This window comes from Passer montanus, unplaced genomic scaffold (genome assembly GCF_014805655.1).
Source record: "Passer montanus isolate IOZ18808 unplaced genomic scaffold, ASM1480565v1 scaffold70, whole genome shotgun sequence".
NCBI lineage: Eukaryota > Metazoa > Chordata > Aves > Passeriformes > Passeridae > Passer > Passer montanus.
Genome location: NW_024372148.1, coordinates 3,370,500 through 3,390,011, shown reverse-complemented (window position 1 = coordinate 3,390,011; position 19,512 = coordinate 3,370,500). Strand labels below are relative to the sequence as shown.

The following is a 19,512-nucleotide window of genomic DNA, read 5'->3' as shown; positions in this document are numbered from 1 at the left end:
TTTCACAAGGAGCACCAAGGTCAGGCAGACTCCACTTACAGCCAGTGTCCTTCAGTGCTGTCACCCTATTCTTCAAGCTTCTTCTGCAGCTGTATATTAAGTATCTCCAGACTGCTTCTTTATCAGCTACTGACCTTGTACCCAAAAGTCTCAGGGAGCAGAGGATAGAAGTGGTAGATAATCATATATAAATCCTGTGCTCTATGCATTTGATGCTATATTTGGCTGAGACACCAATAAATATCTATTTTGAGAATAATTCCTGAGTGTTAACAATATAAAATAAACTGATGTCCTTCCATGTACTTAATTTCAAAGAGGCAGTTTTGGGACTATTTGCCTTATGAAATTCAAAATCTTTCAGTTTAAGGTCCTTGAATGTTAATAACTTTGTAACAACAGAAACATCTTATTTTAGTCTAGCTTCCTTTTTTAGAATTTTAATTATAATTCAGAATCACTCCCATTTTCCATCACAGTTTGAAGTCTCTTGTCTATCAGGATTTCTCATATATATGCATCATAAGCCATAAGTATATGAAATAGGTTACTGGCAGTTGATAGGTACGTGGCTGGTCATCTATGGGATGATTTACATTAGTCAGAGAGTGCAGAGTTATCGACTTCTTTTCACTTCTTGTGTGGCTGAGACCTTATCAGTGACCTGCCAAAAGTCTGTTTCAGGTATCAGTCTTCAGTCTGCTTTCTGTGAAGTAGATTTGTCAGGGGTACACAGTAACAACATCTAAGAGAGCCTATCATGCATCTTTCATTTTATTCACCTATTTTATTCTGATTTTATCCTTCTTAAGCTAAGAGATAGAGGCATCTAAGGCTAGATCATCTTTTACTGGTTGACTGCCAAAGTAGGATTTATTTTCTACAATATTTCATCCTGCCAGTCTTACCAACCATTTCAGGCATTCTCTCTCCTCCCATATTTATGAAACTATATATACAGCTTTCCTATGAGAAAGCAGCTGCCTGAAAATGCTTGTGAATAACACACGAGCTGAGCTCCAAGTTCAAAACTGCCAGCCAAGCAAAAAGTGTGCAGAGTAGAGACTTGGGCTCAAGCATTTATCATGCTGTCCAGGCATCTGTCAGCTACCATCTATCAAGGTTTTCATTTGTCTTGTGCAGCTTCCATCGCCAAAGTAAAATATACATACACAGATTTGTACACAGAGAACATAGTAGAGCCCACAAAGGAGTATTGCTGAATGCTGAACTGAAATGTGTTCCGTGCAAATAAGCTGTGAGAAACAAGACAGACGGTTCTGGATGACAGAAGTTAAAAACATTGGAGATTAGACTATGAGAGAGACAGTTTAGTAGTTCCCAGTGCCTTGTTCATGTGTCTGACAGCTCTAGGAGTGCAGAGTGCCTGCCTGGTAGGGAAGAATATTATGTTTAAGAAAGTATGTTTGGATGGAAAAAAGCTGTGCTCCTTTTAGGGAAATACTTACAAACCCTTCATAAAATTTTGGAGCATCATTATTGATCAGAGCCCTGACACAGGCAATACCAGAATTGTCCTGGACAGACAGTCATGTGTTTTTCTTCACATGGAACTTTGTGTGGGACATGCAGGAAGCTCAAGGGCAGTGGCCCTAAAACAGAAGAGAAGCTGAGCTGGGAGCAGGCAGAGGAGGATGGCGTTGTGTCCAAGCCCTCCCCTGTCAGATCCCAGCTGGTTCTTGTGCCTTCCTGGACCACCCCAGAGCCTTGCTCCACTCCCTTACTGGTGGGCAGGGGCAGCAGTGGGAGCTGCTGCAAGCTGGTGGTTGTGGCAAGCTGTTTGCACGGCAGGGTCAGGGTTGGGGCCCCAGATTTCTATGTAGCCTCACAAGTGCTGTGCCTCAGCAACAGGGGTACTCAGAAACCTGTTCTGACCTGTGCCTGGTCAGAAACCATTTGAGAGGGTAACTGATTTGATCACTCAACAGATGCTAATTCAATGTTGCTTTTAAACTACCTCTCAACAGATATTTTTAGGGGTATTTTCAGCCTGCTTCTCTGATGGGCAGGGTCCTGCATGCACAGGATGCCTTTCTGTAGGTACCAGCTGGACAAGCAGCATCCTGTTGCTCAAAGTCCAGCTTCTGCAGCAGCTATGAAGGGGAAAAAAATCAAGGGAAAAGAAACCCCAACAAACTTGCACAAATCCTTTTCTTGAGAATAAGGGCAGTTCGCTGAGCTCTCCAGCATGGCACTGACAAGATGAGACAGCTGCCTTAGAGCCAGTGTGTTCAAACATGCTGCCGTTATCCTGTTACATGAATCAAAACCAGCACACAGCAGCTTTCATCTGGATTTCATTATTGTGATTTGTATCGTAGAGACTGTTGTCTCGCAGGAAGCGGCAGTATTCAGAGTTGGAGAGGGGGAGATCCTTATCAACAGGACAAAATTGACAAATCTCTGTGTTTAAAAATAACTGTACCTCTATACTGTTCTCATTTTTAAGCTGTCTGCTTAGTCTCAAGCCTCTGAGCGCTTTGCTTTAAATGAAATTTTTAAAAAGAGCTTTTCTCCTTGTAAAGAGAATTTAGCTGAATTCTGGCAACCCTCCCAGAGGCTGGAGGAGTCCCAGGTAAAACAAGTCGGTGCCTGCAAAGCAGCCATAGGGAAAGGTGCATCCCAGGGGGCTGCTGCTGAGTGGCAGAGCCCAGGGCTCTCTGCACAGTGACCCCCAGAGCCACCCTGACTTGTCAGAGGTGAAAGCAGCTGAAGCTTGCTGTGTGGCACAGCTTCTGTGCCCTTTCTGTTGGGAAGTGGTTTCTGTTGTGCACATAAGCAAAAGAAGAAGATAACCTGGAGAGAGCTAAAGGCAAGTTAATTAAGATAAAATTATGAGCTCTGTGGTAATGAAGAACAAACAATGGGCAGTTAGGTTTGTAGTGAAGCATGAAATAAGGTGTCAAGTAGCTTTATAAGGTAACACTGAGCTCACTGTTCATAGAATTGCCCAAGACAACCAAAAAATACTGGTAGTAACTAAAATAATCTTTACATTTAATAGGATGTATCTGGTTTGTGTCTCTTGGCTCTGTAAGCAAGAGCAGCATGGACCCATATTTCTATACCATGAGTAGCAGACAGCAGTGGTCTAAATTAGATGTGGCTTATTTCAGTGTCCTCTTGTAGCAGTACTGAGAGGAAGCCTCTTAACACATAAAACTCCCAGCATATCTGTGCTTCAGCAGCACCCAGCTTGCTGATGGTCCTTTGGCAACAATACCAAGGAGTAGGCAGGCCAGCTGCAACATCCCAGGGAAAGAAAGGAAAGTTGTTAAGATCTTAATTCTTCTGCTTTAGAGGTCTGAGCCCTGCCAGGTGAGGTGAAGCATGTGAGAAGCTGTCTGCAGTGAAGAGCCCCACACGGTGTGTGCATACGTCCTTCCAGCCTCTGCAGGGTTAAAACCAGGCAGGCCCACACATTCCATTGAAAGCTTTCCCACCAGGGTAGGGCAAGGCTTCTCCTTGCTGTCTTTTCTTCTTTTCCTTTTATTCAGGTGTGGCAGCACATTGCCTGTTTCAGCATCAAGGCAGCTTATGAATTTTTAACCTCAGAGGCACTGCCCTGTCTGCCTGTACCTGCAGTCAGACTCATCCACACACGTGGAGGGAGGCAGGTGTGGCTGAGGAGTGTTGATGTGGCAGAATGGCCCAAGTTTTAAAGCATGTGCATGACCATAACAACACCCTGTGGCAAAAACCTGGGGTTTTCCTCTCTATTTTGTTTGCATCAAATACTGCTGGGCACTATTCAGGGGAAACACATGCTCTGCTCTGTTTTAATTTCCTAATAATTCAGTACCATACCTCATAAATAAAGTCATGAAAAGTTAGGTGTGTTTTACTCTCCTTCATGCTTATTTTGGAAACAGAGAAAACATGATTGGCTAAAGGGAATTATCTGTTTATTGTCTGTTTTCTCTCTAGAGCCATTGCACTTTGTATTCCCCAAGCCCTTCCATATATTATTTTAATGACAGAAAAAAAGCCTGAAAGCATATTCAGTCAGTCTTTTTGGCTGATTTCAATTCCCATAAGGATACATTACAGCAGAGCTCCACCTTCTTTAAAGGCATAACATGCAGCAAGGGTTTCACATACCTCCTTCCACCTCTTGTTTGGTGTTAACAGCCATTTGCCATAATACAAATTAATCAAAACCAGAAATCAGAAGTGAAATATTATTTTATGAGCAAGAGAATGCACTGCACTATCCACTGCTGCTTTCTTACATGCTTGAATCTGGCAGGGGGCTGTATGCTTGGGGACCAGCCTGCCCCCCTGGTGCCCAAGCTGGGGCTCCTCTCCACTTCTGTCCAGTTTTCAGAACTGCTAAAGCTTGGAACAGAATTGACACATTCCCAAAATAAAGGTTGGTTTGCTGTTGAGCTGTGAGATTTTGGCCAGGTGAATGGCAACAGAGGATTTGGGCAAAGTGCTACCTGAACAAAGACTAAGGGAACAAGAGAAGTGCTGGGCACCCACTGATGCAGGGGCTGTGTTGGCCAGGAGAACCCTGTGAAACTTGGGGAGATTCCTTAGGCTGTAACAAAAAGGAATAGGAAGCTCAAAGGAAATAGACTGTACACTTTGAATGTTGTCCTGACTCTTTTGTTCATTTACTGCCTAACTTACCCCAGCATTCCTGCCTTCCACTCTACTGAGTGACCTGCCATATAAGCTGGTTACTTACTTTATTATCAATGTATGCTACAGCAGGCAAGGGTTTGTACCTGTGGTTTCTTTAAAGAATCAACCTGAGAGAAACTCACAGTGGGTCTCAGAATCACATGGAGGTATGCACCAAATATCAGTTATTGTGATGAATTTTTTTTTGCAAGACTTTTGCAAGTCTTGCAAGACTTTGCAGGTAGGTTTCATCCAGCCACATTCAGGATTCTTAAAATCAGTCTTAGCAATACTTAGAGGATGCTAATGAGGTATGTGTTGTTCAAGGCTTGTGCTGAACAGGTCACTTCTTTTGTCAGTCACAAGTAAACAGTTGCCTTTTTTCAGACTTAATTTTCCTGTCTGCTGAAAGTGTTGGGACTGACTGGCATTTGTTTGGCATGTCTTGCTTCTGGGAATCAAGTGATCTTCTTTGTTACAAACTAAAAGAGTGATTCTCTCTTGACGTGTGTTACAGACCACGGTCATAGACTACGTGAAGCCATCAGATCTCAAGAAGGACATGAATGAGACCTTTAAGGAGAAGTTCCCTCACATCAAGCTAACCCTCAGTAAAATAAGAAGGTATGTTGCAAAGCTCCATAAGGCTGCAACGTGATGCAGCTGTTTCACATGTCAGTGCAATTCCTGCTGTACATGGGGGAAGCACAGCACTGATTGATCTTCCAGGAGCAGTGACCAACAGAAGTGCAAAGTCAGATGACTGCCTGGATTACTGGGATGAGTAAACAGGATAGAGGAATGTGCAAACATCTGCTGGTCAGGTGTCAAACACAGCATCTAATGGGATGAGGAATGAGAGCTGGGCATGCACTGTATTAAAATAGCCAGAAAAATAACCCAAGAGTCTCTAAGCTCATGGCAATTGGCTTAAAAAGAGACTGAGGAAAGAGAAGTGCTGCTTTTGTGCCTTGGCCAGAAGCAAAAAGAGGAGTTGGCTTCACAGCAAAGTTGTAATATTCCATCTCTGTTTCTGGTGTAGCAGGCTAGACATATTGCTCCACTGAAGTAATAATAATTTCATTGACCCTAGTGGCCAGAAGGACACTGAGCCACACTGCTCTGTAACCAGACAGGGCTGCAGTACACGGACAGAACTGTCAGTTTGGATTTGACCAGCTGTACTGCTCTGTAACCAGACAGGGCTGCAGTACACGGACAGAACTGTCAGTTTGGATTTGACCAGCCATAACCAGCTGCAAAAGCTGCATACAGAGCACCAGTAATCAAACATTGTTACAAAACAAATGGTATGCAGTGAAGGACCTCTGATAAAATATTGTTGCTAAAATTGTCAGAGCTTTTTTGGTTGCTTTTATAGTTTGACACAACTGTCTCTTGGGGGCAGTGAGGGTCGCTGGTGATGTAAAAATGTGCCATGAAATGTGCCCCCAAAACAGCATAAAGATATCTGCCCAGTAAATTATATTTTCCCTTCCATTTGACTAAGCAGGAATCTCTGAAAACATGGCTCTTAGGGTGAAATGAGAAATGCTTTAAAACTCATCTCACAGCATACTTGTCTGGTCTCTTTACTCAGCTTGAAGAGAGAAATGCGCAAGCTTGCTCAAGAAGAATGTGGTTTTGAAGAGCCCACAGTGGCCATGGCCTTTGTCTACTTTGAGAAGCTCGCTCTCAAGGGGAAGCTGAACAAGCAGAATAGAAAGCTTTGTGCTGGAGCTTGTGTTCTTTTAGCAGCCAAAATTGGCAGTGACCTCAGAAAACATGAAGTCAAGCATCTTATAGATGTACGTATCCATAGGTTTCCGGTGTTCCATCCATGTGAAGTGCAGTGTGTGGTCTGTGCAAGCCTGTTAGTGGACATGCTCTTTTTTATGCTTCCAGATGTACAGCCAGCTAAATATCTTTTTTTGTTATGCATGTTTATGGAAGTAGTAGTGATCAATATCCCTGCAGAGGCATGGGAAACTTGTTTGATGGGCTAGAAGGCCCTGGTGTCAGATACTGTGAGGTTTGAGATGTATATGACCATCATTTTGTCAATACAAGGCAACAGGTGAACCCTCAGGAAATAAATTTTGCTTTTAATGATGTTTTCAAGAGTGTCAGTAAGGATTCTCCTTTGGGAATTAAATGCAGATGCTAATTTCAGATGGAGTCCGATAGACATTTGTATTTCTTTTATCAAGTTCAGCTTTTGGACAAAAAACCTAAGGAGGTTTTCCCATTAGAGCACCTCACTCCAGACGTTTTTTGCAGAGTAAGGTGTTTGGTCTTCTCTGTACTCCACATGAAAGAGGTAACATGAGGGTGTTGTGCCATAATCCTCTGCAAGCACTGAGGTACCAATCTGATTTAATGCTACAGAAAGTTAGGCTGATGTCTTGGTATGTGGCTACAACCAGCTCACTCAATGGAAGAGACATGGGATTGTGGATGGGAGCAGGACTGGACCCATGCCCTCCTCCCACAGTCACAGAGCTGGGTTGACAGTCAGTTTGTTAGAAAGCCCTCTGAATAATCGCAAAAAAATCAGCCAAGTGGGAATTGGGAGATCTGGCCTCTCTTAGTGTCTTGAAACGTTGGTCCATAAGACATTGAACTTTGCAGTAGACCTGGGGGGCAGAGAAGTAGCAGGCCAGTGAGATCCTAAGAAGAGAATGAGGGGGAAATATCCCTGAGCAACTGGTTGCCTACTTGTAGCATCCAAATCCAGTGAAAACAGCAGAGCTGTTTAGTTTAGTTTAGAGGGAGGTTAGTACATCACAGCACAAAAACAACGATAAAACCCATCTCATTCCCCCTGAGGACAGCAGTTTCTATTACTCACTGTTCTTACGACACCTTCTGCCTCTGAAGTATTAAGATCAAATTGTGGCAAAATAATTTCCCCAAAAGGGCGTTGTAGCACAGTCTAATGCTGAAAGGAAAACTAGTGATTTCAAGCAGTGCAGGAGGTTTCTGGACAATTACAAGATGCATGTCTTCCATTACACAAGTGATTTTGATGTTTGCATGATGCTAGGAATTTCCTGTTGCTGCAGTGGTAATCACTGTGATTGTTAGAAGATGTATCTGCTCACAGTGGAATGAGTGAAGTGACGAATGTGTCAGAAATAGCATGGCTGGCTGAGCTCTGTGAGTTCACCTTCACAGTAAGGATTCGGAACATCTAGTTCACACAGCTCTGATTTTCTAAACCTAGAGCCATGCAAATCCATCAGGACGGAAGTTTAATGATAGCAGCATGAGTGTTTTGAATAACGCCATTTGTGGCAAAGCTCTAAAAGGCAAACCCTCATTCTGTTTTTCTTCATTTATATTTTTTCCCCTCGGCTGTGGTTGCAGAAACTGGAAGAGAAGTTCCGGCTGAACAGGCGGGAGCTGATCGCCTTCGAGTTCCCGGTGCTGGTGGCCTTGGAGTTTGCTCTCCACCTTCCCGAGCACGAAGTGATGCCGCACTACAGACGCCTGGTGCAGAACTCCTAGCGCCGGCTGCCCGGCGGGGAAGGGGCTCCCGACTGTTCCCGCTTGGCTCTCCCAGGCCGCAGTTACTACTGGAAATGCAAACTCCTAACACTTCACTCTCTCTCCCCCCTCCAAAACAGTTTTTCTGGCTACAGGAAATACTGCGTTGACTCTTGGCTTTGACGAATTTATGTATCGTTACTTTCTCAAAGCAGGTGAAGACTGAGCTGTTGGTAAATAGTTCACGTGCTGAAACTGGGTGGCAACTGACCCTACCTGTAGGGACTACAGCTGTAAAAGTAGGCAGAAATTAGAAGGGCAGCCTCCATGACCACCCCTCTGTCCATCACACAAACCCTGGAAGCCCACTGAGTGCATTCTCGTAGCGCTTTTTCTACAGACCTGCTGCAAATTCCAAGAGAACTTCTTAAAGTGAAAAAAGCTTTTAAAGAAGATATCTTCACTGTGTCAAAAAGAATGTGCCAATCTATTTTTGTATCAGCAATTGAAAGTGCACTTTTTCCTGTGGGGTATTTGTGTGTGTATCCGTGTGTGTGTGTGTGTGTGACACCGAACTGATCTCAGTCCGGGTGGTTGGCTTAGCTGTTTCCAAGTGTATCAGTTACTGATGGTGAAGATCAAGGTGACCTTACACGTTTACTCCTTGAAAAATGTAACTACTGGAAAAGTGGCAAATGGGATCATTGTTGGACACTTGGGTTTTTTTATTCTCTGATCTTTCCAACATTGTACCTTTGAAAGGATTACACTACTACTACTGCGAGAGAAGGATCAGCAATTGACCTTAAGTTTTCAGTCATGTTTGTGGTAAAGATGAAAGCATTAGTATAAGATTTCCGTGTCATGTTTTTTAAAAATATCTTGTGTTAAGCCACATGCATATTTTTAACCTTCGCACTTTTCCCACTGTGGAGATGGTTAGACTTGCACTCTGTAGTGTTGTATTTCTGTGCTCTATGTTAGAGTGCGTAATAAGCACATTTATTGTGCTTTATCTTAAAACAGTGTTTTATTAAAAAAAAAGTGTAGGGCTCAGCAATGTAACGGGTGTCTTAAGGCTCCAACAGCAGGGGCATCAGCCATTATACTTCTGGGGTTTTAATTAGGATTGGCTGTGCAAAACCTAAAATCTGTGCCCATTGAGATTCAGTTCCTTTAGACACTGCAGTGCTGGAGTTTTATGGTAAAACTTCTTGCAGCTTCCCTGGTTCTGACTGGACACCCAGAAAGATTAAAGGCTTTATCCAAGCTCCTGATGCTATATCCACACTAAGCTAATGCCATGCTGATGGATATTGTTCAGTTGCTGTTATCATGTGGGATTCCACCCCTGTCCAGTCTTCTCCTGTGCTGGTTCACTTAACAAGCCTTGTCCTCAACATGCCCCACATGGATCTGCTAAAGTCAAGTTATTACATTTGTGGTAATTATAAAATAAATAATAGTCTCAACTGTGAGATTTCAGCTGAAGCCTTACCTCTCTAAGTTTGGGAATGCTTGCTCAGAGTATAAAAAGGGCTTGTGAGCAGAACATAGAGAAGTGGGACATATCAGAGGATGCGAACACACTAATGCTTACTTTCTTTCACTGTTACTTTAATCAGTTTTATTATTTCCTTCAGTTAAGCCAGGAAACATCCAGTTTCTTTACCAGCTTTGACTCTTTTAAATTCTAATATTAAAAAAGCCTGCATACAATTGCTCTACAGGATCTAGCAAGGTTACACATCAGGACAAATGGGAGTTTGTTTGATGCTGTTGCTCTCCCCCATTCTAAAGGGGAGGGTGACCATGCTAGCTTGCAGTTATTAGTAATACTTACCTGAATACTGATATAGATACATTCCAACAGGATTGGGGAGGAGGGGGTAAAGAGAAAAGTATGCACTTAAACCTTCCCAGTGTAACGTCCCATGTCGCTGCAACCGATGCGTCACTCAGCCAGCTGCAAAGTGAGGGGAGGGGGGGAAATTTTACTCCCTCCTCCTCCTCCTTCTCCTTCTCCTCCTTCTCCTGGCCCCCACACAGCCAAGGAGCAGTGGAGCCAAGAGCCTGGAGTGCACCTGGAGCCTGCAGTTGCCTCCTCCTTCTCCTGGCCCCCACACAGCCAAGGAGCAGTGGAGCCAAGAGCCTGGAGTGCACCTGGAGCCAAGTGCAGTTGCTTTGCTGGTTTATTCAGACCAAAAAGGCAGTGCGTGTGGTGTGGACCTACGATCCAAAACAGTTTGTGGGTCAGATAGGAGGGCTTTCACCCTTGGCCGTGTCCCTTTCCACCCAAATTGTGTATATACATTCAAGATTCGTTTCTGATTGTGGACATCTGTTTCTAATGGCAGCCACTCAAGGCTAAGCAGAAGCTTTACCTTTCCACGAAGGCTTCTACCTTTTGCTTTTGAGTCTGATTTTTTTCTTATATTGCTTTATAGCATTGCAGGGAAAAAGCAAATTGTGATTGCAAGATGCAGACTAAAGAATGACAGTCTTGGAGTAGTCTTTAGAGATGCTATTGAATCAAGCTGTCACATCTTTTGCCTTCTGTGCTGCTACCCAGCCCTGATCTACAGTTTACACAGATTTCTGGATGAAATCTGATTGCTGGAGACTTTCTGCTTCTCATTGTTATTGCTGTTGTTTTGGGGGCGGAAAAGGGTTTCAGAGTGATGTTCAGTTACAGTTTGAATGTGGAATAAACACTTAAGGTGGTGATGATGTTGCACTGTTTACTTAGGAACGTATATAAAGCCATATGTTGCTAGATCTCAGAGCACAAAGCTTGGTCAGTACAATTATGATTAGGACAATGGGCAGGATTTGCCCCCCTTTTCTGCCCAACCCTAGGAAAATTCAGGCTGAAGAGGTAGAGAAAATCTGTACCAAACAGAAAACATGTTGATTGTTTTCCTTTGTCTTACATGGCAATGAGTGTTGATTTACATATGATTTTAGGTTCAACTTTAAATAGTTTGGGAAAATAATCCATTCCATATAACTTCTTCTGTTTTGAAATTATATGCCGTACACTCTACCATGCAGAGTTACTCCTTTTCTAAAAAAGAATGAATAAAAGTTTTAAAAAAATTGAAAAACTGACTGTTTTTCACCAGTGACAATATGTAAAATTATTCTGTCTCTCATCTGTCTGTGAAAAGGGTTTTGGTTTTGTCTCCCCCTGGGACACACAGCTGCTTATTAATAAGCCAGTGGTGGGCTTGCCAAAGGACCCTGGCCATCTCCTGGTGTTCAGCTCCCTGCAGAGCCCTCACTTCAACATTTTCCATCCATTCAAGATCATAACCTTCTTCCCAGACCACTGTTTTGGATTTGCTGGGATTTTAAGCACTTCTTTTTTGGCACCACCTGGAGCTGCCAGAAGCAGGGTGTCTGAGTCCCAGCTGTTGGTATGCCAGAGGATGAGGCACAGGCAGGCTCTTCAGCATTGTTTGTATCCTATGACCCCTTGTTCACAAGAGAATTTGGAATACACTACTTTGGGTTAGTCCAGGTGGTGGTAAAACTTACAACCAGCCCATGTGCCAGTTGTAGTTCGCAAGCAGCTGCTTCCTCTCTGGAGGCTGGAAGTTGTGTTTTGGACATTGGTGTGTTGCACAGCCAATTGCCCACCATGTGTTTGCATTCAAGCAATGTTTTTTACACCTATGACACCCTCTAAATCCAATGCCTGTGTAGGTGGTCTCATCAAACACACCCATTTACTTGTAGTTTCGTTCCATGTTAATAAAATTATGGGGAAGGTTTGCCTCCCTACCTTTACCCATCACTCCAGAGAGCCACAGCTTTAAATCATATTTGTGACAATGTGAACATTACCATGATTTACACAGACTCCAGAACATGCAAACATACAGAAAAATACTTAGCAGTCGTTTTCCTAAACTACTTATTAACTTGCAATGGCTTATTTGGGATAGTTTCTAACATATCTAAATGATGCAACTTCAGCTAATTGCTCCAGCCTCCTAAAATACAGAGCATGAGACTTGTGTGGAAGCAGTGAGGAGTGGTTTGCTAAGAGATGATTGCACCTTCCCACGATGCTAAAGGATTTTGGCACCAGGCCCCACAATAAACATGTAAAAATACACAAACAAGGTAAAAGTAGTTGAGCGAGGCGAGAGACTGAGCAATCAGAGTTACAATGCCAACGTCACTAGCTGAGACTGAAATCTGTCCCAGGTTGCACCTTTGGGAAGGGAGGAGAGTGTGGGAAGCAGATTTGAACTTAATTTGTTCATCTGCCACTGTAAACTCTGTACTGAAGAGGGAGGAAAAAAAAGGGAAAAAAGCATCAGGTGCATCCTTTCACAGAATACTGTGTGCAAAGCAAAAAGGCCTTTGCAAAATCCTAAACTGATGAGAACCAGTATCAGGCAGAGACCCCCACCTCAGCCTGGAACCTGATGGTCCACATGAGCTCAGAGGAGAGCTCGTCAGTCCCTGGAAAAAACCAGCAAACATACACCCTGCCCAGACCCAGCTGCAAATACCAGGACCACCCGAGAGAGAGGAGAAGCAGTGCTTATAGCATGGTACTGGGAAAGAGCTGGAACCATGATCCTGGAAAATGGCCTGCACACCTTCAAAGCAAGGCAGGGGTGAACCAAGAAGTTGCTGCTGACTTGAGCATCAAACACATCCTGCCCTTAACAAGATCTAAATATTGGCTGTTATCGTACATTGCCTTTCCTACATATTTGTTCATCTCTCCTGTCTTGCACTCCTTTCCATAACCTTGCTAAACATTATCTTAAGCCAGCTAGGACACTTGCCTCTGTTACACTGTTTAGTCAGATGCTCCAGGGCTTAATTCCTCAAAGCTGAAGAAGTCTTCCAGTTTGCAGTCAGATTTCATTGGTGACCAGTTTGTACCTTTTTGCATTCATGTTAGTATTTCATCTAACTTGAAACTGAAATCTCTCCCCTAAGTGAACTCTGGGGTGTGGTGTTCCTTAGTAGCAGTCCTTAACAAAGTTTTGGAATTTAGTTAAGCAAGACACTAAAAGGAGAGAGTAGAGGCAAGAAAACCAATCCTCTCCCAGGGGCCTCCAAGTGTAGTGAAGTGTGGTCTTGGTTAACATCAATGGGTACAACCACTGGGGAAGAAGCTGTGCAAGTCAGGTTTTCAGAAACACTGACACAAGACCTAAGCTTCCCTCATTTTCAATGCAGCAGCATCCATGAGGAAGCCTTTATACCCTTCTATCCCTGCTTTCACCCAAAGGGCAAATTTCCCTCTTCTCCATTGCTTCCTTTTACCAACAGCTGGAGGATTTTTACTCTTGAGAGTTAACTGGGAGAGCAAAAGGATGAAGAGGCAGAAGGGTTTAATTACAAACCAGTACTAAATCACCCATGTTCAAAAACAAGGACTGGTTTACCAGGAGTGGGTTCTGTTCATTGATTTAGGTGAGGAGTATTGGGGTTTTCTCTTAGACAGAGCTTTAGCTAAACTTTTCTTTAGGCTTAAGCAAGGGTTTGGAGACATCTATACTAACTTAAGCCACCTGTTCTTCCCCTGTTGGTGTACCATTTATGTTGCCCACAGGGATGAACTGTGCTAGGTTTTTACAAAGGACAATGGCAGTGTTTCACAGCACAAAAATGACAGGCATGACATCAGCTTTTATACTCCCACACCAGAAGACTAAAAGAACCAACCCTGTTCAGGTCCCCAGGTTTCTTCCCATCTGTTTGTGTATCAGGAATCCCTGGGAGCGCACAGGTCTCAGCTCTTTCGCCTCATCTCACACTTCTCCAATCATCACATACATCCAAATTAAAATAAAAAGGAGGTAAGATGGCAAATCTCAACATATTTATAGAGTGATAAGAAAAGAACAAGCTCACCAAACAGTAAGCACAAGACTTTTATGTTGGTTTGCTCCCTTCTTGCAAGGAATGCTCGTGGCAGTCACTGGCTGGGGAAGCAGCACACTCGTGAGGCCTCCCCCAGCCCTTCACAACTCAACATGCTGTTAACTGAACAGCCACTCTGGATGGGAGGGAAGATAACATGCCAGGAATAGATTCAGAAGAATTGCAGAGCTGAAGAGTCTGACAGGCTGCGTGAGGGAAGGAGGAATGGTTTGCAAAATTATAAATATGCAGAAAACAACAGGAGGCTGTGGTTTCTAGTGGCATTTTTTGTTGACAACCAAAGAAGCCTGAATATTGGGGTGGGAGTTTTGTTAAATAAGAAAAAAACTACTGGAGAAAGTAGCTGTGAAGTTTAAAAAAAACACATAAGACACTTTTATTTCTAAACTGTTCTGATCCCACTCAGGTGAAAAAGACTGAATTGCTACTATTTGAGTTGGATTAATGCTCTAGACCACACTGTTCCCCCAGTCCCTTGCCACTTGCCAGCACATCTGTAACCAGAAGCCTGAGCCCCAGACACCTTCTTCATGTTGGCCTGCATCTGTGAGTGAGAGCTCACAGCTCAGAGCTTCACAGCCTGTGAAGCAATTAACGTCTGTCAATTAAACTGCCTCACACAGTCTTTTTTAATTGGGAAAGATGCACTTCTGTCCTCAGTGCAGGGCAGGGGTGCACGGTGGGCCTGGTTCCCACCTGGATACATTGGCTGCTCTTAGTTACATGCTGGGATAAGACCTGGCTGTGCACCCACCCACACCCACTCAGCTTCCCTTGAAAAGGAGCCCACAGCACTGACAAGAAGGGAAGAAAGAGATCATCACCACAACTGTCCATGGTAACATCCCTAGAGGAAAAGGGAGGAGAAGGGAGAACTGAAGCAGTGACTACTCAGTCATCATCATTGTCAGCATGGTCAGCATCATCTTCACCTTCATCTCACCTTAAGAAGGGGGCCTCTCTTCTCCCAGCAGCTATAGGAGGACTAAGAGGTTGCTGAATCAACAGCATGACTGAAGTGCAACTGTTACCCTTCATCTCACCTTAAGAAGGGGGCCTCTCTTCTCCCAGCAGCTATAGGAGGACTAAGAGGTTGCTGAATCTGCATGACTGAAGTGCAACTGTTAGCAACCTTCCTTCTGCCTTCAAGGTCTGAAGTGAGCTCTTTGGAGAGGGCTCATTCTGAGCTCTGACCTCCCACAATGCAGCCAGGCACTGGCTGCACTGGGGCTGCTCATGGAACACAAGCATTTCAGCAAAACAGCAAAGCACAGACTTACACTTTTGAGGTGGACAAAGTCCAACACATCTCCAAACATCAGTAGGTTGCAACTATGTCAGTCTCTTCTAGGTGTGAACATTTTTTCTAGTCAAAGCTAGACCAACTCCAGCTTAATAAGCAACCCCAAGGTATTTACATAATTTATATGCAATCTTCCAAAAGCACAGCATGTTTTTGAAAGCTCAATATTTAATGCCTTCCTCCAGAGCAACATCCTCCCATGAGCAGCATGGGAGTGGTATCAACTGTGGTACCAACATCTGGGCTATTTCCATGGGCCAAGATGACAACACACACAAAGCCAGCACCAGAACTGCAAAGTGCTCATCTCCCATGACAGCCCAAAAGGTTCATTCATATTTTCTGAATGCAAGACTCTGCAAGCTGCCATCTGCCTACCAGGGCAGCCTGTGTATCTGCACAGAATGGAGGTAAATTAAGACAACAACCCCAAAAAAAAAATTAAAAAAAAAAAAAGAAGAAGAAAAAATTTCTTTTCCTTCTTTTTTTTTTTTTCTTTTTTTTTTTTGTCTAGTACATAATCTTTCATTTCCTCAAACCTGAGATTTATCATGCCAAGTCAGACCTCCACCAGTCAGTGGAGCATAGGAGGCATTGCATTCAGATGTACTTTCTAAGGAACATTTCAGATCACGGTTTAAATTATACATTGTGCAGATGCATTAAGAACTGACCCCATTTCCTCTTTTATTCCATGTTATGTGCTTTTCTCTTGACTGCTGTTGTTTAGGCATCTTATTCCCCCCCTCCCCCTTTTTTTGTTCACATTTTATTATTTCAATAAGCACAAATATAAACAGAAAGAAGATGATGCAGTGCTGGAAGTTGGGTCTGGCTGACTCTTTCACATGGTGCATCTGGAGCTGCAGACTCCACCCTTTGCCTGATTTATTTTAAAAGCCTGCTGTGTCCATTAATGGAAAATTGGACCCTGTTCAGGCTGTGATGGTGTCCATGGACAGGAAAATGGAAAGTTTCAGATTAAAGCTGCAGGAGACCAGGAAGAAAAATATCTGAAGAATTTAATTGATGGTGGCAGCACAATAATTGCAGACAGATATTAAAGAAATGGCAGTCTGTGACCCAAAGCAGATCCTTTGGTCACAAGGAGCGGAGCACGAATGTCTGCAAGGCCACAGGGAATTAAAATATTCCTCACCAGCAGGAAGTTCAAACATTTTGCAAAACTGAACACGTAGGATAGAACCACTGTCACTGGGATGTTACATTTGCTAACCATCCAAGTTATTCACCTCTTAAAGATGTGAGACATGTCTGATTTGAGAAAGTGGTAGGAATCTTGAAGAAGTCATTCTGCAGTTCCATTAGAATGATGAGCTTAGAGAAGTCACCTTTACTGAAAACCTGATCAGACACTGGGGAAGCCCCTCAAGGCACATGGAAAACAATCTACACCTGGGCAGCTGCTGTCCATAGAGCAGAAGACAGTGAATCAGTCAAGAGACTTTTCAAATCCCAACCAAGCTTAGAGCCTAGCAATGTGATTCCTAGGAGGAAAAATAAATACATTAAACCAAGCAGAATTGCAGCTTTTAAACACACTGATTGATATAATAACAATACTGTCTTCATATGATGGTTTGTTTTTTGCTTGTTTGTTTGGGTTTTTTTGCAGTTAACAGTGTAGCAATAGAGTAAAAGTATCACTGTAATTATGGCTACTTATATAAAACTACCATAGAATACAGGAGAAGATGAAACCAGTATGATGAAATGGAAACTTAATGCATTTTACAACCACCCCCCCCACACCCCCATACTCCCCCAGAAAAACAAACCTTAGAGAATGCTCTAGCTGAAATCTCATGCCATGGTCTTGCTTTATTGTTTGTTTTTAAACTGTTACATGGAAAATTATGACAGAATTCTATAGCTGGAACATATTTTTGGAGTGGTCAAAAATATTTTGGGCTACTTCGTACCTTCCTATTAAGGCAAGACAGCCAAATCTCCAGCCCATGAAAGAATTTGTCATGAAGTGAGTTCATGAAGTCTCTCAGAGAGACCAACATGGTTAAGGGCATGTTCCATTCTCTTCTTTCCCTAAGAAACACAAACACTTGCAAAACCTTTCCAGTCTTTACTTTTGGATGAAATTATTGCAAGGGCTGGGAGGTGGTGCAACATAATATTCCATTCTTTTCCTCCTGCTGGCTGAAGGCACAGCCTAAGACGTTCCCATCAGCGCAGCCATCTGTTTACAGGAGCTGTATCTAGCCTGAAGCCCATACAAAGGGAAGAGAGGAACATGATTGACACAGAAGATTTAATTTGCATCAGTTTTAAAGATTTGGCTTATTAGCTTACGGTGCAGAGCAGGGTACTAGATCCAAGTTACCTTTAGTCTAAAAAACTCTCCCTGATTTTGCACGATCTGTTGGAGCCCCAGATGCTGGCAGCAAGAAGTTCTGCTGCCATCTCAGCTGTTTTCCACTGCATATACTCCTTTAAAACTGACTTTCTATGGTTTCAAAGAGGGGTTTGAACCAGAATGGTGCCTCTGTGTCACATTTTCAGAAAAAAGAAGAGTAAGAAACGTGAGAGGGATTTTGAAGGGAAAGGTGAAGTTATTCTATAGCTTTTACATTTATTTCTGTAGCAGGAGGTTAAGGGTTCCTCTGTCAAAATTTTCAGTGGCGCTGCCTTTGCAATTCAGCATTTGCTCTGGTGAGCTACACTGCTTCTCTCCAAACATTTCTGAATCACAGAGGGTTTGTTTTATGGGTTTGTTTGTTTGTTTTAACCCAAAAGAAAACACTGTAGTTGAGTTTTTTCCATCTGAGAGACTGCGGTAAGCAACTTACCCATACAGACAGCTATTCACAACAGGAGCCATTCAATTCTTTGCTCAGCAATTTTAATATTCCCCTTTGAATACAGCTGAACCACATGAAATTCTGTTGTGTAAGGCTCTCCTTCAAAGTAGAGATTTATTTTCTTTAGTAACAGCTCATCAAGTCTTGAGGCTACAACCATCTGTGTTAATCTCTGCACAGTCTGTTCTTATTCATCATCAATAATAAGACCAAGGAGCACCCATGCTGAAGACAATATGAACAGACAACTATAATAAAGAAATAAAAGCTGCCTTGCTGAAATTTTTAGCTTCTGTGTCTATCCTACATCATAATTCTTTGACCATAACTGGAGACACCAAATGAGGGAAAACAATTAACTTCACCCAAAAGGAACATAATATTTGAAAGAAAGTTCAACTGTGTTTTCTGAGTGGCCATTATGGGAGTGATTTGCAGATCCCAGGCTTTGGCAGGGAGACAGCCGGCAGCAGAATGGAGAAGAGAAGAACTTGGAGGCTGTTTGCTTCTGCCTGCTAAAATTTATTGTGTCTCTTACACTGCAGCTATGAGGGTGTTCTCTACTAACTGTTGAAGCTTCCTGCACAAGTAGACCTGGTGGCAGGCGAGATCCAGGGCAATGCCTGCAGAGTCACATAATAGCAGTACCTCCAGCTTCATCTCCACTGACACTGAAATGGGGTTGTCACTTCTCTCGTTCAGCTTAAATGGAGAACTAACTGTAAGGGCTGAGCATCCTTTGCAACATGCTGATAATCTTTTTCCTGGCATTGGACTGCCCACAGGGCTGCAGACTTATGGGCGTGAAGGGTCTCAATTAAAATGTCTCCTTCAGACCTGAAGGAACTTAATTTGCTAACTTGTGATGGCAACTGGCACAGAGACCTCTTCCCTGAGAAGGCAAAGAACAGACCAGTTTCTAGGTGATCAGTAAGGGAGAAGTGACTCCTTAAGAGTTGTTTTCCATGTTTGAGGCCAAGCTCATCCCTTGGTGTCCCAGAAGGTACGTGACAGAGAAAAAGTAAAAAACCCTTTTGGTTTCTGTCTCTAGCCAGGGCTAGAGGGAACAATTAGTCAGACTAGCTTGGTCTCCACATCTTTCAAAGGAAGTTCTGAGAAATATTTGCCTCAAGGTGTTTCCCATCCCAGTCAATGAATGCTTTCTGCTTTTGCCATGTGACTGCTAATTACAGCCACACAGTCTTTACAGTGGACATCTGCAAATCTCCAAAACATTTCTGCTTAACAACAGTTTCATGCCAGAAACACAGTCATTTTAGCAGAAACTCCAACCCTCTTGTAGTGTAACTGGTGTCA

General features: G+C 43.2%; 1 protein-coding gene across 1 annotated transcript in view; it reads left to right on the top strand.

The window, feature by feature from the left end:
* Positions 1 to 9,627, top strand: part of CABLES1 (Cdk5 and Abl enzyme substrate 1) — a 70,067-nt gene extending 60,440 nt beyond the window's left edge. Inside the window, exons 9-11 of the mRNA XM_039730079.1 lie at positions 5,168 to 5,274; positions 6,251 to 6,458; positions 8,020 to 9,627. Of these exons, the coding sequence (XP_039586013.1) occupies positions 5,168 to 5,274; positions 6,251 to 6,458; positions 8,020 to 8,160 (456 nt within the window). The 3' untranslated portion in view covers positions 8,161 to 9,627. The remainder of the gene's footprint in view (positions 1 to 5,167; positions 5,275 to 6,250; positions 6,459 to 8,019) is intronic.
* The last annotated feature ends 9,885 nt before the right edge of the window (positions 9,628 to 19,512 follow it).